The 25305-nt window shown below is 39.6% G+C and overlaps 1 protein-coding gene and 1 pseudogene across 1 annotated transcript; one reads left to right on the forward strand and one right to left on the reverse strand.

The window, feature by feature from the left end:
* Positions 1–1215: 1215 nt before the first annotated feature.
* Positions 1216–2591, forward strand: LOC123257665 (the record flags this gene model as incomplete). The annotated part of the gene is made up of 2 exons (XM_044717488.1): positions 1216–1695; positions 2013–2591. Coding segments are annotated over 2 exons (1059 nt in total), but the record flags the coding sequence as incomplete, so codon positions are not given.
* Positions 2592–9984: 7393 nt separating this feature from the next.
* LOC26515023 lies at positions 9985–11202 on the reverse strand (annotated as a pseudogene).
* Positions 11203–25305: the final 14103 nt, after the last annotated feature.

Raw genomic sequence — 25305 nt, forward strand, 5'->3', positions numbered from 1 at the left:
CTAGGTGGGTGATGCAAGCTTGCTGAAACCATAACGGGAAATGATGGATACCCATTGAATCGTCCCCCCATTGAATATGTGTTTATTGATGGCAAATAAAGTATTTTCGTGTTTGGGAATGACAGCACCCCATCGTCATATGTACGATGCATTAAACCAAGAGTTGCAAAGAGTGAATCTGGTAGAATTTATTTTCTTGATGCTCCCGGAGGAACCGGAAAAACATTTTTAATTTCATTGATTTTGGCAATGATCAGATCGCGAAATGATGTTTCTCTAGCGTTGACTTCATCTGGAATAGCTGCGACTCTGCTCGAAGGTGGGCGAACTGCACATTCTTCCTTGAAATTACTGCTAAACATGCAAATCACCAAAACACCAATTTGCAACATCGCTAAAAATAGCGCAATGGCCAAGATCCTACAGGTATGCAAATGGATTGTTTGGGATGAATGCACAATGGCCCATAAGAGGTCACTTGAGGCACTGGAGAGAACGTTGAAAGATCTTCGTGACAACCAAAATATTTTTGGTGGGGCCATGATTCTGTTGTCAGGTGATTTTCGTCAGACTCTTCCACTTATTCCCCGATCAACTGTTGTTGATGAACTAAATACATGCCTAAAATCATCAAATTTGTGGCAGTACGTAAAGACACTCCACTTAACAACTAACATGCGGGTATTTTTGCAACAAGATGAAACTGCAAATGTGTTTGCGAAGCAGTTGTTAGATATTGGAAATAATAAAGTTGCAGTGGACACCTCGACCGGATTCATCACATTATCTACAGAATTCTGTCACATAAAAGACTCAAAAGAGGAGCTTATTCAGCGAGTTTTCCCAGATATAGCGCAAAAGTTCAATAACCATAATTGGGTGAACGAGCAATATTAGCAGCGAAAAATAAAGATGTCGAGGATCTTAATGCGACCATTCAGAATTTTCTTCCAGGACAATTTGTTTCCTTCAAATCAGTCGACACCGTAAAGAACCAGGATAACGTAGTCAACTATCCCACTGAGTTCTTAAATTCACTGCAATTGCCTGGATTACCACCTCACAATTTGCAGTTAAAAGTAGAATCAGTTGTCATTATGCTGCGTAACATTAATCAACCTCGACTATGCAATGGAACAAGACTGGCTGTGAAAAGACTGATGAATAACATCATTGTCGGACTTCAGGCTGTACACAGCCGATATAACAGGTAAAAAGCGAGCATGCATACTCGCAAAGAAAAGCCTTAATACCTTCTTGCTACCAAATTTCAGCAATGAAGATCACGTAGCCGCATCGATAGAGGGCCCAGACGGCCATCTAAGAATATGCTCGGCATATATGGGTCATGACCACCTAGGACCTCCACCCCATTCGCTACTCAGGCGGCTTGTGGAAGACAGCGAAAGGAAGGACATCGACCTAATAATAGGATGCGATGCCAACGCTCATCACAATCAGTGGGGAAGCACTGACACAAACGAGAGGGGTGAGTCAATCTTCGATTTTATCCTCAGCTCTAAGCTTCTAGTGGGTAACAGAGGTTCAGAACCCACATTCGTCGTCAAGAACAGAAGGGAGGTTCTTGATGTCACATTATTCTCGCACTCCCTGGCTGATGCAATCACCAGCTGGAGAGTCCTTGACAAACACTCATTTTCAGACCATCGCTATATTGAGATAGTAGTAAATTTTGAAAACTTCACCAAGCAAGCAGTACGAAATCCTAGAAAGGCAAACTGAGAGCTCTATAAAAATATACTAGATAGATCCTTAGGCGAACCGCCTTCAGAGACCATCGAGACCTAAGAGGGGCTCAATGCCATGGTAGATAAGCTTACTGCGACTAGCGCAAAAGCTTACCACAAGGCCTGCCCCAAGAAAAGAATAGGTAGCAACAGATCGAAGAAGCCTTCGTGGTGGACCTCGTCGTTAGCCCCCTACAAAAGAAATGCTCGTAGGGCCTTCAACCACGCGCACCGTAACATATACGCGTGGTTGATATAATAAAGACGCGCGCACAATATAATAAAGAATTGCGCAAGGCAAAGAGGGTTGCCTGGGCCAATTTCTGCACCAACATTCAGGAGACATCAGAGGCCGCCCGCCTAAGAAAGATTCTCTCTACTACAGCCCCCATCGCAGGTTACATTAAGAACACGGAGGGGTGCTGGACAACCTCAAGCCTGGAAACCCTGGAGACCCTTATCAACGCACACTTCCCGGGTTGCTCATCGGAAGGAACAACCCAGGTGATGCGTAGCCAGGGTCACCAGGGCTCGCTCAACTACCTACTTAGTGACAGAAATCTAAAATGGGCAATAGACAGTTTTAAACCCTTCAAATCTCCGGGACCGGACGGTATTCTACCAGCTCAGTTATCCAGAGCCGGTATTAACCTAAGGAAATGGATTAAGAAAATCTTCAGCACAGTCTTCACTACTGGTATGATACCAAAGGCATGGCTGTGCACGAAGGTTGTATTCATACCCAAGGCGGGGAAACCATCCCACTGCACCCCCAAGGACTTCAGACCTATAAGTCTGTCTTCCTTTTTCCTTAAGACTATGGAAAGACTCTTAAGTCTCCATCTACAACTTAACATTAACCCAAATGACATCTCATGCTCTCAGCATGCTTACAAAAGGGGCCGATCAACTGAAACAGACCTGCACGATATCACTATGATCGTCGAACGAGCGATTAATTTCAAGGAATACGCACTTGTGGCTTTTCTAGACATAGAAGGGGCCTTCAACAACATCTTACCGTGCTCAATAATCGACGCACTGACGGGACTTGGAATAGACAATCGATCAACTCACCTAATACGGCAGATCCTGGTTAACAGGAGTGTCGAGGCTACTCTTGGAGGTTCGACTATTCGAAGATACGTCAAGAGGGGCACCCCACAAGGTGTACTCTCACCACTACTCTGTAACGTGGCGGTTAACAGCCTACTGCAATCCTTAGAGGGTGGCGGATGTAAGATCATTGCGTACGCGGACGACGTTGCTATTGCCTTCGTGGGAAATTCCCACAGACGCTATGCGACCTAATGACAGGGAAGCTCGAAGTTCTGTCGGCCTGGGCGCAAAAGAACGGGCTGGGAGTCAATCCGTCCAAGACAGAGCTCGTGCTGTTCACCAGGAAGTACAAAATACCTAACCTAAGACTTCCGAAGCTCCTGGGAGAAACACTAGTTCTTAGTGATAGTGCGAAGTACCTAGGTATCACACTAGACAGGAAACTGGACTGGAAGCTGAACACCGCTGATAGGACTAAGAAAGCGGCAATAGCACTCTATACCTGCCGCAAGGCGGTAAGCCTGAAATGGGGAATTCGGAGTTATTCGGAGTTCAAAAATTTTATAAGTCTTTTCGAGACCTTGGTACACAAAGATGTGAACATTCCTGTTATTGAGAAATTTAATCATTAGGCACACAAAGCTATCGCTAGCCTAAAAAGAGTCTATGATAACGAATGTCTCATCTTTGCGAACCAAATAAGTCAATTGTTCAGCCTTCCGAAAATTTCCCAGCCGTCTGCGTCGTCATTGAGGGGTCTCATCGACACTGTGTCATCGATTTATGGATCATTATTATCCATAGGAGATGACACTAAAATTGCAAACTCTATGATTATATATTTAGTTTTAAGTAGAGTAGATCCAGTGACTAGGCAAAAATGGGTAGGCGAAACTGGGTTTAGCAAGCAACTTAATAGAAGTTCGTTGGCTTGCTCCTCTGCTAACGCCAAACCAGCTTGCAGTTATTGCAACGCTCAAGACCATTTTGTGGCCCAATGCAGTTTGAGTTTGTCAAGTCAACATCTCTCTGTCTAAATTGTCTGCGAAAAGGTCACAAATGATGGTCCTTCTACTTCACATGCTTTGCATGCGTCGGCTCTAAAAAGGGTATTGTTAGCGAACGAAAAGTGGCGAGCACATATTGGCCCGAGCATTACTTGACTCAGGGTCACAAATGAACTTCATTACTGAAGATCTTGCTCAACGCTCACAAATCCGTAGGGAGGAATTGTGCATCAACTTGATTGGAATTGGTCAATCTAATTCACAAGTAAAGAAAAAGATCCACACCGGGGTGAAGTCCAGAATCAATGGTAGCGAGTTTCCGTTCGACTTTTGGATTTTAAAAACCATTTCAGGCTATCACCCTGACCAGTCAGTGAACGTGAAAGATTGGACCCTACCAAAGAACTTGCCCTTAGCAGACCCATATTTTTATAAACCTCAGCGGATAGATATGTTAATTGGAGCTGAGTCATTTTTCGAACTTTTTTCCGTTGGCCAAATAAAGCAAGGTTCGAACCATCCCATACTGCAAAAAACTCTCCTTCGCTGGATAGTATCGGGAAAATATCTGCAAATTCCTCAACTCCTCAACAGCCGGTCTCTAGTCTGAAATGCCAAGCAGAAATATTAGAATCGATAGATCACAGTTTGAAAAAATTCTGGTCATTGGAAGAAGTTCCATCTTCTAAAAAGATTTTGTCACCAGAAGAGGAGTTGTGTGAGGAACATTATCAAAAGACTAGTAGAATACTGCCTTCAGGTCGATTCGAAGTCAGACTTCCATTTAAGTCGGATCCAAGCGTTTTGGGCAACTCATTCGAGGTAGCCAAACGCCGTTTTTTGTCGCTCGAGAGAAGATTATGTCGAGATCCGAACTTAAAGAAAATGTATGTGGAATTCATGGAAGAATAGGATCCTAGGTCATATTTCCCCTGTAAGCAATGAGGTTCTTGTTACTCCACACTAGGTAATACCCTACCAGTGTGTTTTACGGCCTCAAAGTACAAGGACCAAACTACGAGTCGTTTTTGATGCGTCCTGTAAGACATCCACATAAAATGTTTGAATGATTTGTTGATGGTGGTCCAACAAATCAGGAAGAGCTGTACTCAACTCTTCTTCGGTTTCATTTAAACAAATTCGCTCTGATAGCCGACATCAAAAAGATGTATCGCCAAGAAATGGTGAATGAAGCAGATAGGCGATACATGTTGATAGTGAAGAGAAAAGATCCATCGGAGTCCTTGAAATTGTGCAACCTCAACACCGTTACATATGGCACTGCACCAGCCCCATTCCTGGCCATAAGGAGTTTGAAAAGGTTGAGTGAATACGCGAAAAATACATTCCCTCGAGCTGCTAAAGTTATTGGGTCTGACTTTTACGTCGACGACATGTTAACGGGTGCTAGTTGCGTGGAGGAGCTAAAGACAATTAAGTCTGAAGTAGCTCAGATTCTTCAAAACGCTGGGTTTGAATTGAGTAAGTGGTTTTCAAACTTGCCTGAATTTACTGCATCCGAGAGCACGGTTAAGCCAATAACACTTTCGGACTCAGAGCTGACAAAAACATTAGGAATCGTTTGGGTTCCTAAAGATGCCGTGTTTAAATTCGAATTGGTTATGTCAGTCGTGGGTCAAACGGGCGACTAAGCGGAATATTCTTTCGGTGACATCGGTGGCTTATTAAGCCCGATCCTTATTAAAGGAAAGATCCTGTTGCAGGAACTTTGGCTTAATAAGGTAGATTAGGATGAGTCGATTCCACTGCACTTGGAAACCGCGTGGAACAAAATTCAGCTCGCCTTGTCACAGTTAGAAGATATCTCAATACCGAGATTTGTGATGAGTGAGCCGAAGTCACCAATTTAAATTCATGCCATTTTGCATCGATGAGAGCCTATGGAGCCTGCGTCTATATTCTTTGCGAATCTGCAGAAGGTTTTGAAGTCTCGTTGTTGACTGCAAAGTACCAAGTAGCGCCGCTCAAGACAAAAACGCTCCCCCGTCTTGAGTTATGTGCCGCTCTCCTTCTCGCATAGCTCTGCCGCAAGAACAAGCCTCTTATAACAGTACCGATCGAACGCAGTATATATTGGTCAGATTCAGAAGTTTGTCTTCATTGGATCCGTTCCCATCCATCATCGTTGTCAACGTTCGTATCAAATAGAGTTGCTGAGATTCAAGAGTGGTCAGAGGATAGCACGTGGCGGCATATACCAACTAAACAGAACCCGGCAGATATCGTGTCAAGAGGTGGAGACGTAAAGGAGATGGTGGAATCGATCTGGTTTACAGGTCCATCGTTTTTAACGGAGCCGGAAAATAAGTGGCCAACGAGTCCCCGGTTTGATCCGTCACCAGAGGTGTTGCAGATGAAAGTAAAAAAAAAGCTTTTAATAAAATTGTCCAGATAGTTCAAGAACACGAGTATCAAGAGGAAATAAAAAATATTCGAAAAAACCTTGTTGTTAGTCCAATTCTACAGAAGCTAAATCCATTTGTTCATGAAGCTTCTCAGGCTGGGCTTGCCTTTTTCCAAGTTTCCAGTATTGTTGACGAAGCGCTCTCAAAGTGTTCAGAGTTACGTCCAATACTTGCACGAGTCGAATTTTCATGTGGGTCCAAGAGCACTGGTGAGTCTCTTGCGACAGCGCGTTTGGAAAGTAAACGCGCAGGAAGTCTGCAGTCAGATAGTACGGTCATGCATACGCTGTTTTAAATGCAAGCCTCATCTGATGACTCAAATCATGGGAGATTTAACCTTAGATCGAATCCGTGCCCTCCGCCCATTCTCCATATGTGGCGTGGATTTCTGTGGCCCTATTAAAACGACGTTGAAAATTCGTAGTAGACCACCCTACAAGTCTTATATTGCCCTTTTTGTTTGTTTTGCGTCCAAGGAAGTTCATTTAGAAGTAGTATCTGACTTATCAACTGATTCCTTTATATTGGCATTTCAAAGGTTCGTTGGGCGCCGAGGATATCCGCAGATCGTGCACTACGACAACGTGATGAACTTCGTCGGAGCGAGTCGCCACTTCGCGGCACTGCGGCAGTGAATCGAAGACGAGGCGGACGAACTGCGACAATAAGCATAAAAAAAAGGATGCATATTTGCGTTCATACCGCCGCGGGCTCCGCACATGGGCGGACTATGGGAGGCAGGTGTTAAATCTGCAAAGCACTTACTCCTACGAGCGGTGGGCAACGCGAGATTGACCGCAGAGGAGCTGCAGACCGTCCTCGTTGGAATCGAAGCCGTGATGAATTCGCGGTCCCTGTGCGCCCTCAGTCAGGACCCAAGCGACGGCGAGGCGTTGACTTCCGGGTACTTGTTGACCAGCAGGACCAGCAGGGCCTAACGTGCTTGCGGCGATGGCGGCTTGTCTCGTCAATCAAGCAAACGTTTTGGCAGCGATGGTCCCGGGAGTACGTCTTGGGCCTACAGGTGCGGTCGAAGTGGCATCGGGAGCAGGAAGACATCAGGAAGGGCGATCTAGTCCTGGTCGCAGAAGACCACCAGCCGCCCCAACAGTGGATTAAAGCCAGGGTCATCGAAACACACGCCGGCGCGGACGGAAGGGTCAGGGTCGCTGTCGTGAGGACTAGCGCTGGAACGATCTTCAAGAGGGCTATCCATAAACTGGCTAGGCTGCCGGTTAGTTGAAGTCGGATGGAGCCGGTGTAGAATAATTAGATTAGATTAGTAGCATAAGTAAAAGTCGAGAAAAAATTGAAGTCTAGTCTAAGTTAGCATAGGGCGGAGCGGGATCGAAATAAAAGCTCAGTTGCGCTCTCTTGCGAATTCGCCCCACTTCGCCGCAATAGATAAGCTAGGCTTAAGTTCTTTTAGTGAAAATATAGCGAATTATAACGTTGAGTCGAACGCTTGTGTCTTCTTTCTCGTCGTTGTAAAAAATTATAGTAAAGAGCCACTTTTAGTTTTTTCGAAAGTGTGTGGTACACTAATCAGTAAACAGTCTTCTTTGTTTATTTACGCACTACAAAACAAAACAAAAAATATAGTTTATGAGAAAGCTTTAAATTAATTAACAGACTGTATTTTAACAATGTATGTGTGTCTGTGAATATTAAATTTAAACCTTATAAATATCCAGTATTTCAGGAAAACTCTGTTTTATAAGTAAGCAATATGATGTATCGAAAATAATAAATCTTCATGTTTTATTCAATAAATGCTTTTTTATTAAATACGGATTTGATTTGTTTGTTTTAAAATCATTTTATACAAAAGATTAGGTCTTTTATTTATCGATGAGGCAGTACGAAGTCTGCAAGGTCAGCTAGTTTTCTAATAAAAATGTTGGAAACAGTTCCAAACATCTTTTAAAAAAGCAAGGTTTTGCCATTGCCATTTCATTGTTCAGTTACATGGCAGCTATAGGATATAACCGGAAGATCCTCATAAATTTTGGCTTAGGTTGCCTGTAATAGAATCTATAGAAGGTCTTACCCTCTAACCTAAAAAACACCAAAGCTAGGGCATTTCCGATCAATCAGTTAAAAGGCAGCTATAGGGTATAGTCGACCAATCCCGGCCGGTCCGATTTATATACTGCCTGCAAATAAAATAAGGATGTGTGCTAAGTTTCTACTGGAACAAAAGGCTTCAAAACTGAGAGACTAGTTTGCGCAGAAACAGACAGACAGGCGACATGCTTTTTATTGTAATTTTTGATGTTGTCAGGAATTTCTCAAAAGAAAACGGCATGAATTCCTGTTAGAACTCCTAGCTTCTTCTAGGTCGCTTAACGCTCGTTTTCGAAATTCCGGATGTGAAGAAACTTTCAAAATTATCCATAAAAAATTCATCGAAGATTATATGGAAAATTGGGGCTCTTTTGTGGCCTCTGAGGAATGGGTGGCCTTTTCCAAGCCGACTGAAGAGAAGATAAAAAAATGTTCTACTATTGCCAAGTGACCGGGTCAATGTAATAGTTATAATATTATATCAAACACACGAAATCAGTGGATTTTAAGTAATTACGATAGCAAGATAAAACACTTTTTGCCCAAAACATATAAATATTATTAAAAAAAATAAGAAACTATATTGTAAACTTTCGGGATATTTAAGCAAATAATTATAAATTATAATAAATATTTTATAACCAGCTGACTATGTCCGATATTTGCGATGTATATTTTATCCGATGTATATTTTGTAATTAAACCACCACCTAAAAGGTGGTATAGGTATATCAACTTCTTTTTGGCCCGAAATTAACTTTTCTTGTTACTTCTCTGAAATGAACAAATCTTCGTGGCATTCGGAAGTACAAGTTAAAATATGTTGCAGATCGCCGATTACGTGGCAAGCAAGCACCTATGCGTACTATGTTTGATATATGGAACAAAATATTGCAAAAACCACCACCTTAGTGGTGGTATAGGTATATCAACTTCGGTTTCGCCCGAAATTAAGAATTTCCTTTTCTTGTTACTTTTCTGAAATGAAGAAATCTTTATGGCATTCGAAAGTAAATGTTAAAATATGTTGCAGATCGCCGATTACGTGACAAGCTAGCACACAATGCGTACAATGTTTGATATATGGAACAAAACATTGCAAAAATTGTTAGGTTGTTAAATTGTCATTGTTACACAATACATCCCAACTTAACCAGATCGACAGTTGCAATTCGCGTATATGGAAATTATAATTACTATTATAACCAAAACTAAAGAGGCCACAAATAATCCGAAAACGAATAGATGAAGAGCCCGTTCTAGCAGAGCCGAAAGTTAGTGTAAGATATGGGTTATGCCCATATAAGAAAAATATACCCTTGCAGTTTATGTTGAATTTTTGATAAGGAACAAGGTTGGATTCTCGAACAAAGATAGACTCAAAAGAAAAAACTTTTAAAATTTTGGATACTCTAAAATTTATTTTATAGGCCGAAAAAACCGACATTACCGCAAGGCGCCTTTTCGTATATCCCTTCATTGACGGGTAAAAAGTAAAATTAAATCTTTCAATTATATATATATTTAAAATTTCATTCTGAAGACTTAATAATCTTGCAAAAATTTGCACATTTACAACACGAGTTAACAAATTCACATATATTTCAATATACATACAATGATAAAAAGAAATTGATTATAATTTATAAGAATTTTATTTAATTATCTAAGCCTTGCGGATAGTTATATTGGATTCTACTCGGAAAGGCATGCTTAAATAATTTTTCCTGGTCGGTCCAATTTGCAGCCTCTATAAAAATATGGGAGGACCGGAATTAAACATTCCGGAATGTTCGCGATGCAACGTAGGTGAGGCCTGCCCTTGTCGCAGGATATCAAAAGGTGAATTTGAACGATGCCTAAAATGGTGGTAACTATTTTGAGGCAGTTGCTGAAAATAATAGCATTATTTACATTTTTAATTAAACGGTAATGGAAGCCTACCTGAATATTACGTATAGTAATAGTACAAGTTCCAACGACATGGGGGCTTGGACCATCGCCTAAATCCAATTGCAAGCTTTCTGGTATCCGTTATTAATAATTGATGCGCGTGTGCTAGTGGAAATACACCCAGATCCACTATTTGTCAAATGAAGCTGCCCCAACGATGCCGTAGCCATAGCTACATCCGGCATCATTTCGGAAAGATGACTGTTACCGGCATCTAATGCAGATGCTCAACCCTCGGTGTCGGCATCAGACCCCAGACTGTTAACATGAGAAAATCCAAAATCACCCAGGCAAATCGTTACGATGTTAACTTGAATTTGAAAGACGTGCGTAGCTGCACTGTGCTGCAGGACCAGAATTATATGCCATAAAATTAGCTACACCAATAATTCCAGTTGAGTGATGTCTTGGAAGAGTAAGATTTCGGTTGTTACATGGGTGAACCATATCAGTATTATAAGACGACACTAATGATGCCATTGTAGCCGTCGATAGAAACGAAGGTGCAGCGTTTGTGTATTGTGAAACTAATCCATGAGCAGCTGGCGAAGGGGGGGGGGGACTCTGGATTTCATCTTCAAGTAAACTAACCTCATTTTGGGCCGATGATAGTGTAACAGTTGCTTCCATAGTGTGATCATTACTTCCTTTATTGATTTGGAGGGAGTTCCCCAATATATCAGATACTTAATCCGGAAGATTAAACTCTCTAACAACTCTAAGCCTAATTTGCCGGTCATTTTCATTTTTTGACGAAAGAGGGAGCAGCAATGCACGTTGGCACATTGGTGATTGACGCAATTTATGTTCACGCTTCCGCATAACTAATAACGTTTGGTTGTCCGGTGGCGGTATTGCAACTGCTCCCCCTAAAAAACCAAAATGTTGCTCATCATTATTGCTTTCTGTCCCAATACCCCTGTTTGAGCCAGTACTTACCATATACCATATACAATGTGTCTGGAATATTTGGAGGATGCCTAGTCGTGCGCATTCATAATAATTCTACGTGATTGTGCGTTGGCATTCGATCTTCAAAAAGTGTTTTTACTTCTTCAAAATATGGCATAAATAGACGCGGCCTTACATACAATCCCTGATTTTTCCCTCCACGAATCCAGACGTTGATACGGAGATTTTCTCTTTCATCCCCAATAATATGTGATGGAGGTGTACTTACAAGACCTCTTCGAATGGCTTGACATAAAACTTCACAATGAGGGGGTAAGACATGGTCCATCCGTACTAAAGGTAGCAGTTCTGACAGAATTTCTCTTAGTTCTGTATCACTTATGTCGTGTTTTATTACACCTTTGCGTGTTACTAAATATGCTGTATGTGACAACGAATTTGGTTCTCTATCTTCCATACGTCGAATAAGTTCTTGCTCGCCCCATTTTAAAACCGCTTGCAATATTTCTAACTCTGACGCTTGTAAAAAGTTACTATGCAATACATGTATTAACTGGGATTTATCCAATTGATGCAGAACTGGCGAGGCGCTAACAGCCGCAAATTCTTCTCGCAAATATTGACAAGCTTGTCGAAAAACCCATGCAGAACCATAAGGTTGGCAGCCCCACCTTAAAACGGTGGGTAAGGTGTCTAGAGATAACCATTCTAAAATCAAATCCTCACATCCTTCGGCCAATATACCAAGTTCCAAAAAACGTCCGATTTGATATAGCTCCATAGCTTCCTCAAGAGTTGTTGGACGCACTCGGCCAGTGTTGGTTAAAGCATGGACTTCTCCTAGAGAAAAAATGGTGACCGCGCGCTTAATATTGCTTTATGGCAAGGAAGTTCGATTTTTGGACGAAATCCAAAAAAGAAGATCCTCAAAAATTTTGGCTAAGGTTGCCCGTAATAGAATCTATAGAAGGTCTCACCCTCTAACCTAAAAAACACCAAAGCTAGGGCATTTCCGATCAATCAGTTAAAAGGCAGCTATAGGGTATAGTCGACCAATCCCGGCCGGTCCGATTTATATACCGCCTGCAAATAAAATAAGGATGTGTGCTAAGTTTCTACTGGAACAAAAGGCTTCAAAACTGAGAGACTATGTGCGCAGAAACAGACAGACAGGCGATATGCTTTTTATTGTAATTTTTGATGTTGTTAGGAATTTCTCGAAAGAAAACGGCATGAATTCCTGTTAGAACTCCTAGCTTCTTCTAGGTCGCTTAACGCTCGTTTTCGAAATTCCGGATGTGAAGAAACTTTCAAAATTATCCATAAAAAATTCCTCGACGATTATATGGAAAATTCGGGCTCTTTTGTGGCCTCCGAGGAATGGATGGCCTTTTCTAAGCCGACTGAAGAGTAGATCAAAAAATGTACTACTATTGCCAAGTGACCGGGTCAATGTAATAGTTATAATATTATATCAAATACACGAAATCAGTGGATTTTACTACTTTACTTACTTTACTGACTATGTCCGATATTTGCGATGTATATTTTATCCGATGTATATATTGTAATTAAAGCACCACCTAAAAGGTGGTATAGGTATATCAACTTCTGTTTGGCCCGAAATTAACTTTCCTTAAATGAACAAATCTTCATGGCATTCGGAAGTACAAGTTGAAATATGTTGCAGATCGCCGATTACGTGGCAAGCAAGCACCTATGCGTACTATGTTTGATATATGGAACAAAATATTGCAAAAACCACCACCTTAGTGGTGGTATAGATATATCAACTTCGGTTTCGCCCGAAATTAACTTTCCTTTTCTTGTTACTTTTCTGAAATGAAGAAATCTTTATGGCATTCGGAAGTTAATGTCAAAAAATGTTGCAGATCGCCGATTACGTAACAAGCTAGCACCTATGCGTACTATTATTGAATTATGGAACAAAACATTGCAAAAATTGTTAGGTTGTTAAATTGTCATTGTTACACAATACATCCCAACTTAACCAGATCGTTATGACAGTTGCAATTCACGTATATGGAAATTATAATTACTATTATAACCAAAACTAAAGAGGCCACAAATAATCCGAAAACGAATAGATGAAGAGCCCGTTCTAGCAGACCCGAAAGTTAGTGTAAGATATGGTTTATGCCCATATAAGAAAAATATACCCTTACAGTTTATTTTGAATTTTTGAGTCTAATAAGGAACAAGGTTGGATTCTCGAACAAAGATAGACTCAAAAGAATCAACCAAACTTTTAAAATTTTGGATAATCTAAAATTTATTTTATAGGCCGAAAAAACCGACATTACCGCAAGGCGCCTCTTCGTATATCCCTTCATTGACGGGTAAAAAGTAAAATAGAATCTTTCAATTATATATATATTTAAAATTTCATTCTGAAGACTTACTAATCTTGCAAAAATTTACACATTTACAACACGAGTTAACAAATTCACATTTATTTCAAAATACATACAATGATAAAAAGAAATTGATTATCTTGTTTATATATAAAAATGAATTGCTGTTCGTTAGTCTCGACCACATACGACATGTGAAGATATCTTGCATCGATACATTCAACCAAGAATTAAATCGAGAGATACAATAATCTTGATACATTGTAGAAATTGAAATAATCTGCCGTTTCTGAATAAGCAGCAAAAACAAAGATACGACACATTAATGCAAGCGGTGGAAAATAATACTGGTGTCTATTAACATTAGTGAGAATTAAGAGAATTATGCTTCATTAAGTCAATGAGCAATTCTTGCTGCAAAGAATTATGATGTACACGCACTGAATTGAACCATTCAATCAAAAATTCCTGGCAATATGGAGGAGTTTTTGAACTCTCAATAGCTACCAGGCTTTCCACCACATAACTTGCAACTCTAAATTGGAACAATCATTATGATATTGTGTAGTAACAGTTGTTTCTATAGAGTGATCATAGGTTGATTTAGAGGGAGTTCCCCAATATATCAGATACTTAATCCGGAAGATTAAACTCTCTAACAACTCTAAGCCTAATTTGCCGGTCATTTTCATTTTTTGACGAAAGAGGGAGCAGCAATGCACGTTGGCACATTGGTGATTGACGCAATTTATGTTCACGCTTCCGCATAACTAATAACGTTTGGTTGTCCGGTGGCGGTATTGCAACTGCTCCCCCTAAAAAACCAAAATGTTCATCATTTCTTTCTGTCCCAATACCCCTGTTTGAGCCAGAACTTAAGGGTGATACCATATACAATGTGTCTGGAATATTTGGAGGATGCCTAGTCGTGCGCATTCGTAATAATTCTACGTGATTGTGCGTTGGTATTCGATCTTCTAAAAGTGTTTTTACTTCTTCAAAATATGGCATAAATAGACGCGGCCTTACATACAATCCCTTAATTTTTCCCTCCACGAATCCAGGCGTTGATACGGAGATTTTCTCTTTCATCCCGAATCATATGTGATGGAGGTGTACTTACAAGACCTCTTCGAATGGCTTGACATAAAACTTCACAATGAGGGGGTAAGACATGGTCCATCCGTACTAAAGGTAGCAGTTCGGACAGAATTTCTCTTAGTTCTATATCACTTATGTCGCGTTTTATTAAACCTTTGCGTGTTACTAAATATGCTGTATGTGACAACGAATTTGGTTTTCTATCTTCCATACGTCGAATAAGTTCTTGCTCGCCCCATTTTAAAACCGCTTGCAATATTTCTAACTCTGACGCTTGTAAAAAGTTACTATGCAATACATGTATTAACTGGGATTTATCCAATTGATGCAGAACTGACGAGGCGCTAACAGCCGCAAATTCTTCTCGCAAATATTGACAAGCTTGTCGAAAAACCCATGCAGAACCATAAGGTTGGCAGCCCCACCTTAAAACGGTGGGTAAGGTGTCTAGAGATAACCATTCTAAAATCAAATCCTCACATCCTTCGGCCAATATACCAAGTTCCAAAAAACGTCCGATTTGATATAGCTCCATAGCTTCCTCAAGAGTTGTTGGATGCACTCGGCCAGTGTTGGTTAAAGCATGGACTTCTCCTAGAGAACCCGCTGATTCGGAACGAAATCCAAAAAAAGAAGATCCTCAAAAATTTTGGCTACGGTTGCCCGTAATAGAATCTATAGAAGGTCTTACCCTCTAACCTAAAAAACACCAAAGCTAGGGCATTTCCGATCAATCAGTTAAGAGGCAGCTATAGGGTATAGTCGACCAATCCCGGCCGGTCCGATTTATATACTGCCTGCAAATAAAATAAGTATGTGTGCTAAGTTTCTACTGGAACAAAAGGCTTCAAAACTGAGAAACTAGTTTGCGCAGAAACAGACAGACAGGCGATATGCTTTTTATTGTAATTTTTGATGTTGTTAGGAATTTCTCGAAAGAAAACGGCATGAATTCCTGTTAGAACTCCTAGCTTCTTCTAGGTCGCTTAACGCTCGTTTTCGAAATTCCGGATGTGAAGAAACTTTCAAAATTATCCATAAAAAATTCCTCGACGATTATATGGAAAATTCGGGCTCTTTTGTGGCCTCCGAGGAATGGATGGCCTTTTCTAAGCCGACTGAAGAGTAGATCAAAAAATGTACTACTATTGCCAAGTGACCGGGTCAATGTAATAGTTATAATATTATATCAAATACACGAAATCAGTGGATTTTACTACTTTACTTACTTTACTGACTATGTCCGATATTTGCGATGTATATTTTATCCGATGTATATATTGTAATTAAAGCACCACCTAAAAGGTGGTATAGGTATATCAACTTCTGTTTGGCCCGAAATTAACTTTCCTTAAATGAACAAATCTTCATGGCATTCGGAAGTACAAGTTGAAATATGTTGCAGATCGCCGATTACGTGGCAAGCAAGCACCTATGCGTACTATGTTTGATATATGGAACAAAATATTGCAAAAACCACCACCTTAGTGGTGGTATAGATATATCAACTTCGGTTTCGCCCGAAATTAACTTTCCTTTTCTTGTTACTTTTCTGAAATGAAGAAATCTTTATGGCATTCGGAAGTTAATGTCAAAAAATGTTGCAGATCGCCGATTACGTAACAAGCTAGCACCTATGCGTACTATTATTGAATTATGGAACAAAACATTGCAAAAATTGTTAGGTTGTTAAATTGTCATTGTTACACAATACATCCCAACTTAACCAGATCGTTATGACAGTTGCAATTCGCGTATATGGAAATTATAATTACTATTATAACCAAAACTAAAGAGGCCACAAATAATCCGAAAACGAATAGATGAAGAGCCCGTTCTAGCAGACCCGAAAGTTAGTGTAAGATATGGTTTATGCCCATATAAGAAAAATATACCCTTGCAGTTTATGTTGAATTTTTGAGTCTAATAAGGAACAAGGTTGGATTCTCGAACAAAGATAGACTCAAAAGAATCAACCAAACTTTTAAAATTTTGAATAATCTAAAATTTATTTTATAGGCCGAAAAAACCGACATTACCGCAAGGCGCCTCTTCGTATATCCCTTCATTGACGGGTAAAAAGTAAAATAGAATCTTTCAATTATATATATATTTAAAATTTCATTCTGAAGACCTACTAATCTTGCAAAAATTTACACATTTACAACACGAGTTAACAAATTCACATTTATTTCAAAATACATACAATGATAAAAAGAAATTGATTATCTTGTTTATATATAAAAATGAATTGCTGTTCGTTAGTCTCGACCACATACGACATGTGAAGATATCTTGCATCGATACATTCAACCAAGAATTAAATCGAGAGATACAATACAATGTTGATACATTGTAGAAATTGAAATAATCTGCCGTTTCTGAATAAGCAGCAAAAACAAAGATACGAGACATTAATGCAAGCGGTGGACAATAATACTGGTGTCTATTAACATTAGTGAGAATTAAGAGAATTATGCTTAATTAAGTCAATGAGCAATTCTTGCTGCAAAGAATTATGATGTACACGCACTGAATTGAACCATTCAATCAAAAATTCCTGGCAATATGGAGGAGTTTTTGAACTCTCAATAGCTACCAGGCTTTCCACCACATAACTTGCAACTCAAAATTGGAACAATCACTATGATATTGTGTAGTAGCAGTTGTTTCTATAGAGTGATCATTACTTCCTTTATTGATTTGGAGGGAGTTCCCCAATATATCAGATACTTAATCCGGAAGATTAAACTCTCTAACAACTCTAAGCCAAATTTGCCGGTCATTTTCATTTATTGACGAAAGAGGGAGCAGCAATGCACGTTGGCACATTGGTGATTGACGCAATTTATGTTCACGCTTCCGCATAACTAATAACGTTTGGTTGTCCGGTGGCGGTATTGCAACTGCTCCCCCTAAAAAACCAAAATGTTGCTCATCATTATTTCTTTCTGTCCCAATACCCCTGTTTGAGCCAGAACTTAAGGGTGATACCATACACAATGTGTCTGGAATATTTGGAGAATGCCTAGTCGTGCGCATTCGTAAGAATTCTACGTGATTGTGCGTTGGCATTCGATCTTCTAAAAGTGTTTTTACTTCTTCAAAATATGGCACAAATAGACGCGGCCTTACATACAATCCCTGATTTTTCCCTCCACGAATCCAGGCGTTGATACGGAGATTTTCTCTTTCATCCCCAATCATATGTGATGGAGGTGTACTTACAAGACCTCTTCGAATGGCTTGACATAAAACTTCACAATGAGGGGGTAAGACATGGTCCATCCGTACTAAAGGTAGCAGTTCGGACAGAATTTCTCTTAGTTCTATATCACTTATGTCGTGTTTTATTAAACCTTTGCGTGTTACTAAATATGCTGTATGTGACAACGAATTTGGTTTTCTATCTTCCATACGTCGAATAAGTTCTTGCTCGCCCCATTTTAAAACCGCTTGCAATATTTCTAACTCTGACGCTTGTAAAAAGTTACTATGCAATACATGTATTAACTGGGATTTATCCAATTGATGCAGAACTGACGAGGCGCTAACAGCCGCAAATTCTTCTCGCAAATATTGACAAGCTTGTCGAAAAGCCCATGCAGAACCATAAGGTTGGCAGCCCCACCTTAAAACGGTGGGTAAGGTGTCTAGAGATAACCATTCTAAAATCAAATCCTCACATCCTTCGGCCAATATACCAAGTTCGAAAAAACGTCCGATTTGATATAGCTCCATAGCTTCCTCAAGAGTTGTTGGACGCACTCGGCCAGTGTTGGTTAAAGCATGGACTTCTCCTAGAGAACCCGCTGATTCGGAACGTAAAGATCGTTCTACATACTCATCTATTTTACGTCTACGCCGCGCAATTAAATTTCGAAAAAATGGTGACCGCGCGCCTAATATTGCTTTATGGCAAGGAAGTTCGATTTTTGGACGAAATCCAAAAAAAGAAGATCCTCAAAAATTTTGGCTACGGTTGCCCGTAATAGAATCTATAGAAGGTCTCACCCTCTAACCTAAAAAACACCAAAGCTAGGGCATTTCCGATCAATCAGTTAAAAGGCAGCTATAGGGTATAGTCGACCAATCCCGGCCGGTCCGATTTATATACTGCCTGCAAATAAAATAAGGATGTGTGCTAAGTTTCTACTGGAACAAAAGGCTTCAAAACTGAGAGACTAGTTTGCGCAGAAACAGACAGACAGGCGATATGCTTTTTATTGTAATTTTTCATGTTGTTAGGAATTTCTTGAAAGAAAACGGCATGAATTCCTGTTAGAACTCCTAGCTTCTTCTAGGTCGCTTAACGCTTGTTTTCGAAATTCCAGATGTGAAGAAACTTTCAAAATTATCCATAAAAAATTCCTCGACGATTATATGGAAAATTCGGGCCCTTTTGTGGCCCTTTTTTCTTTGTGTTTCCTTTCTTTTGCTCTTAGGGGACTTAATTGGGATGCAAATCTTTACCTCCCCTCTTATCATAGTAGACTTTTACTAATCAACTTACCAACATTAACAAATCGTAGTACGATGCTGGGTGTCATGTTTCTATATAATCTTATTTATGGAAATATAGACAGCCAGCATTTACTAACACGCTTAAACTTTAACATTCCTAGTAGAAGGACCAGAAACTTTCGTCCTCTACTCCTCAGCCATTGTAGTTCGACATATGCCCAACATGATCCGTTCAGGGTATTATGTTCGGACTACAATGGTCTCTACCACATCTTATCACTTTGCTCTACTAACAATCTTAAATCGCTTATATTAACAGCCTTATCTATGCAACACTCTTCCTCGTAATATCTTTCTCCTAATCTCTCGCTTATCTATCTCGGATCTATTCCCGCGATTCGAGCCGTACGTTACGCGGCAGCGTCCCTCGGTCGGTTGGACGGGAGGTGGGCTGTACGTATGCAGTGGGAACCGCGCGCAAAAAAAAAAAAAATTATTAACAAAACTAAAGAGGCCACAAATAATCCGAAAACGAATAGATGAAGAGCCCGTTCTAGCAGATCCGAAAGTTAGTGTAAGATATGGTTTATGCCCATATAAGAAAAATATACCCTTGCAGTTTATGTTTAATTTTTGAGTCTAATAAGGAACAAGGTTAGATTCTCGAACAAAGATAGACTCAAAAGAATCAACCAAACTTTTAAAATTTTGGATAATCTAAAATTTATTTTATAGGCCGAAAAAACCGACATTACCGCAAGGCGCCTCTTCGTATATCCCTTCATTGACGGGTAAAAAGTAAAATAGAATCTTTCAATTATATATATATTTAAAATTTCATTCTGAAGACTTACTAATCTTGCAAAAATTAACACATTTACAACACGAGTTAACAAATTCACATATATTTCAAAATACATACAATGATAAAAAGAAATTGATTATCTTCTATATATATAAAAATGAATTGCTGTTCGTTAGTCTCGACCACATACGACATGTGAAGATATCTTGCATCGATACATTCAACCAAGAATTAAATCAGAGATACAATACAATCTTGATACATTGTAGAAATTGAAATAATCTGCCGTTTCTGAATAAGCAGCAAAAACAAAGATACGAGACATTAATGCAAGCGGTGGACAATAATACTGGTGTCTATTAACATTAGTGAGAATTAAGAGAATTATGCTTAATTAAGTCAATGAGCAATTCTTGCTGCAAAGAATTATGATGTACACGTACTGAATTGAACCATTCAATCAAAAATTCCTGGCAATATGGAGGAGTTTTTGAACTCTCAATAGCTACCAGGCTTTCCACCACATAACTTGCAACTCTAAATTGGAACAATCATTATGATATTGTGTAGTAACAGTTGTTTCTATAGAGTGATCATAGGTTGATTTGGAGGGAGTTCCCCAATATATCAGATACTTAATCCGGAAGATTAAACTCTCTAACAACTCTAAGCCAAATTTGCCGGTCATTTTCATTTTTTGACGAAAGTGGGAGCAGCAATGCACGTTGGCACATTGGTGATTGACGCAATTTATGTTCACGCTTCCGCATAACTAATAACGTTTGGTTGTCCGGTGGCGGTATTGCAACTGCTCCCCCTAAAAAACCAAAATGTTGCTCATCATTATTTCTTTCTGTCCCAATACCCCTGTTTGAGCCAGAACTTAAGGGTGATACCATACACAATGTGTCTGGAATATTTGGAGAATGCCTAGTCGTGCGCATTCGTAAGAATTCTACGTGATTGTGCGTTGGCATTCGATCTTCTAAAAGTGTTTTTACTTCTTCAAAATATGGCACAAATAGACGCGGCCTTACATACAATCCCTGATTTTTCCCTCCACGAATCCAGGCGTTGATACGGAGATTTTTTCTTTCATCCCCAATCATATGTGATGGAGGTGTACTTACAAGACCTCTTCGAATGGCTTGACATAAAACTTCACAATGAGGGGGTAAGACATGGTCCATCCGTACTAAAAGTAGCAGTTCGGACAGAATTTCTCTTAGTTCTATATCACTTATGTCGCGTTTTATTAAACCTTTGCGTGTTACTAAATATGCTGTATGTGACAACGAATTTGGTTCTCTATCTTCCATACGTCGAATAAGTTCTTGCTCGCCCCATTTTAAAACCGCTTGCAATATTTCTAACTCTGACGCTTGTAAAAAGTTACTATGCAATACATGTATTAACTGGGATTTATCCAATTGATGCAGAACTGACGAGGCGCTAACAGCCGCAAATTCTTCTCGCAAATATTGACAAGCTTGTCGAAAAACCCATGCAGAACCATAAGGTTGGCAGCCCCACCTTAAAACGGTGGGTAAGGTGTCTAGAGATAACCATTCTAAAATCAAATCCTCACATCCTTCGGCCAATATACCAAGTTCCAAAAAACGTCCGATTTGATATAGCTCCATAGCTTCCTCAAGAGTTGTTGGACGCACTCGGCCAGTGTTGGTTAAAGCATGGACTTCTCCTAGAGAACCCGCTGATTCGGAACGTAAAGATCGTTCTACATACTCATCTATTTTACGTCTACGCCGCGCAATTAAATTTCGAAAAAATGGTGACCGCGCGCCTAATATTGCTTTATGGCAAGGAAGTTCGATTTTTGGACGAAATCCAAAAAAAGAAGATCCTCAAAAATTTTGGCTACGGTTGCCCGTAATAGAATCTATAGAAGGTCTCACCCTCTAACCTAAAAAACACCAAAGCTAGGGCATTTCCGATCAATCAGTTAAAAGGCAGCTATAGGGTATAGTCGACCAATCCCGGCCGGTCCGATTTATATACTGCCTGCAAATAAAATAAGGATGTGTGCTAAGTTTCTACTGGAACAAAAGGCTTCAAAACTGAGAGACTAGTTTGCGCAGAAACAGACAGACAGGCGATATGCTTTTTATTGTAATTTTTCATGTTGTTAGGAATTTCTTGAAAGAAAACGGCATGAATTCCTGTTAGAACTCCTAGCTTCTTCTAGGTCGCTTAACGCTTGTTTTCGAAATTCCAGATGTGAAGAAACTTTCAAAATTATCCATAAAAAATTCCTCGACGATTATATGGAAAATTCGGGCCCTTTTGTGGCCCTTTTTTCTTTGTGTTTCCTTTCTTTTGCTCTTAGGGGACTTAATTGGGATGCAAATCTTTACCTCCCCTCTTATCATAGTAGACTTTAACTAATCAACTTACCAACATTAACAAATCGTAGTACGATGCTGGGTGTCATGTTTCTATATAATCTTATTTATGGAAATATAGACAGCCAGCATTTACTAACACGCTTAAACTTTAACATTCCTAGTAGAAGGACCAGAAACTTTCGTCCTCTACTCCTCAGCCATTGTAGTTCGACATATGCCCAACATGATCCGTTCAGGGTATTATGTTCGGACTACAATGGTCTCTACCACATCTTATCACTTTGCTCTACTAACAATCTTAAATCGCTTATATTAACAGCCTTATCTATGCAACACTCTTCCTCGTAATATCTTTCTCCTAATCTCTCGCTTATCTATCTCGGATCTATTCCCGCGATTCGAGCCGTACGTTACGCGGCAGCGTCCCTCGGTCGGTTGGACGGGAGGTGGGCTGTACGTATGCAGTGGGAACCGCGCGCAAAAAAAAAAAAAATTATTAACAAAACTAAAGAGGCCACAAATAATCCGAAAACGAATAGATGAAGAGCCCGTTCTAGCAGATCCGAAAGTTAGTGTAAGATATGGTTTATGCCCATATAAGAAAAATATACCCTTGCAGTTTATGTTTAATTTTTGAGTCTAATAAGGAACAAGGTTAGATTCTCGAACAAAGATAGACTCAAAAGAATCAACCAAACTTTTAAAATTTTGGATAATCTAAAATTTATTTTATAGGCCGAAAAAACCGACATTACCGCAAGGCGCCTCTTCGTATATCCCTTCATTGACGGGTAAAAAGTAAAATAGAATCTTTCAATTATATATATTTTATCTTGCAAAAATTTACACATTTACAACACGAGTTAACAAATTCACATATATTTCAATATACATACAATGATAAAAAGAAATTGATTATAATTTATAAGTATTTTATTTAATTATCTAAGCTTTGCGGATAGTTATATTGGATTCTACTCGAAAAGGCTTGCTTAACCCTCTAAGACTACTTTTCAAAATAATTAAAAAAATTATTCAAATAATTTTTTTTTAAGTGAATGAATGATTCTAACTCAAATATATGCTTGAAAATATCGTATAATCTTCGGTTCACCTGTAAGGTGAGAAGAAAGGTAAGCGGGCCTGAAGGCACGCTTGGGGCTTTGAGTGGAAAAAAAAACATTATCAAGTAATGAATATTTATTTTATTTTTTCTTACGGTATTCTACAAAACAGTTTTTATTCGCTGTGCAGCATAAATCAAGACTGCATTTCGTGCATATGCATTGCATTTTTGAAGTTTTACAGTGATTGCAACTTCTTTTTCCACTGTTTCGATCCAACCAATGTGGGAAATGGTTTAGGTATAATATCAACTAGGTGATAAAAAATACGTGTTGCGGCATCCCTAGTAGTGATAGCGTCCCATTAGGCCGTCCATGAGAGCTACGTCGCCCATGTGAGCATTATACTCATGCACAATTTGGGGACAATCAATTGAAATGTGTCGTTTAGCCTTTCTGTCAAAGCGAGAAGCCTTTGCAGTTCTTTCACGAGGGTTCTTTTTTTTCGAATGTAACTCCAGAGTACATTGGTTATATCGACACCATATGAGGACCCAACGTACTCAGTCGAAAAACTCCTTGGTAATTTGTTGATGGCAATATCGTTTGATAGTTTGCATGACCAGGTTAGACCACATTATCACCTGCACCGCTGTAGATCTCTAAGCGGTATGGGTATACGAAGGAATCGCTCAATACAAATAGTTATACCGAACCCGGTTTCCCATTTTCTATAATATTTCTAATTCTTTTAAGTAAAATCACTCCATAAACAGAAACAAACACATAAATTGCAATGAATTTGTTGTGGCCGATGTAAACAATCGGAGCAGGGCTGCCACCTAGGGAAGGAAAAGGGTCGCAGGGTTGCCACCTAGGGAAGGAAAAGGGCGCAGGGCTGCCACCTAGTTCCGAGCAGGGAAATTTTGGAATAAGAGGGTTGATGACCTGGGACGAATCGGGTCCGGAACAACGGTCCGAGCCGAATGACCATGTCAGGGAAAGATCGAAGGGAAGGTGAATTGAAAGGCAGTAGTCAAGCGGTGCGGTCGTAGACATATGAAAAAAAAGAGGAAGAAAGACAAAAAAAAAAAAAGAGCTTTCTCATGGTCTGTGGCGCAAAGGAATTATAATTTTGCCGGATTTTGCCGCAGGCTAGGAGGCTCCTTTCTTATATTTATGACGGGTTGGCCATAATCCGGAGAATTGCCCCGCCTTCTCGGGGCCGGAATCCGCCCACGAAGGAAAGAAGCCTGGAAGATAGCCGATTGGAAATCCGACAGAGATCTGGAAATATATTAGAAGAGAACCGTTTTTGCCTTATTGATTCTTTATTTCTATTTTATAATTATTTATTATTTAATTTTAATACCCATTTATTTTTTTTGTGTTGGTGTATATGTATTTCATTGTTCTTTAATTATTCCGTTATTATACCATTGCAGAGGGTATTATAATTTTGGTCAAAAGTGAGCAACGCAGTAAAGGAGACATCTCCGACCCTATAAAGTATATATATTCTTGATCAGGATCACCTCCTGAGTCGATATAAGCATGTCCGTCTGTCTGTCTGTCCGTCTGTCTGTCTGTCTGTCTGTCTGTCTGTTTCTACGCAAACTAGTCTCTCAGCTTTAAAGCTATCGAGTTGAAACTTTGCACACACACTTCTTTCTGTTGCAGGCAGTACATAAGTCGGAACGGTCGGGATCGGTCGACTATATCCTAAAGCTGCCATATAACTGATTGATCGGAAATGCCATAACTTCGTTGTTTTTTAAGATAGACTTAAGATAGGTTTTTTAAGATAGGTTGGGACTTTCCACACATGTTATATTTGACCCACATATCTTATGTACAAAATTTCATAAGGATCTGACGACTATATCCTATAGCTGTCATACAACGATCGGAATTGGCATAACTTTGGTGTTTTTTAAGTTAGAAAGATGGGACTTGGT

The sequence above is a fragment of the Drosophila ananassae genome, chromosome XR (genome assembly GCF_017639315.1).
Source record: "Drosophila ananassae strain 14024-0371.13 chromosome XR, ASM1763931v2, whole genome shotgun sequence".
NCBI classification, from domain to species: Eukaryota; Metazoa; Arthropoda; class Insecta; order Diptera; family Drosophilidae; genus Drosophila; species Drosophila ananassae.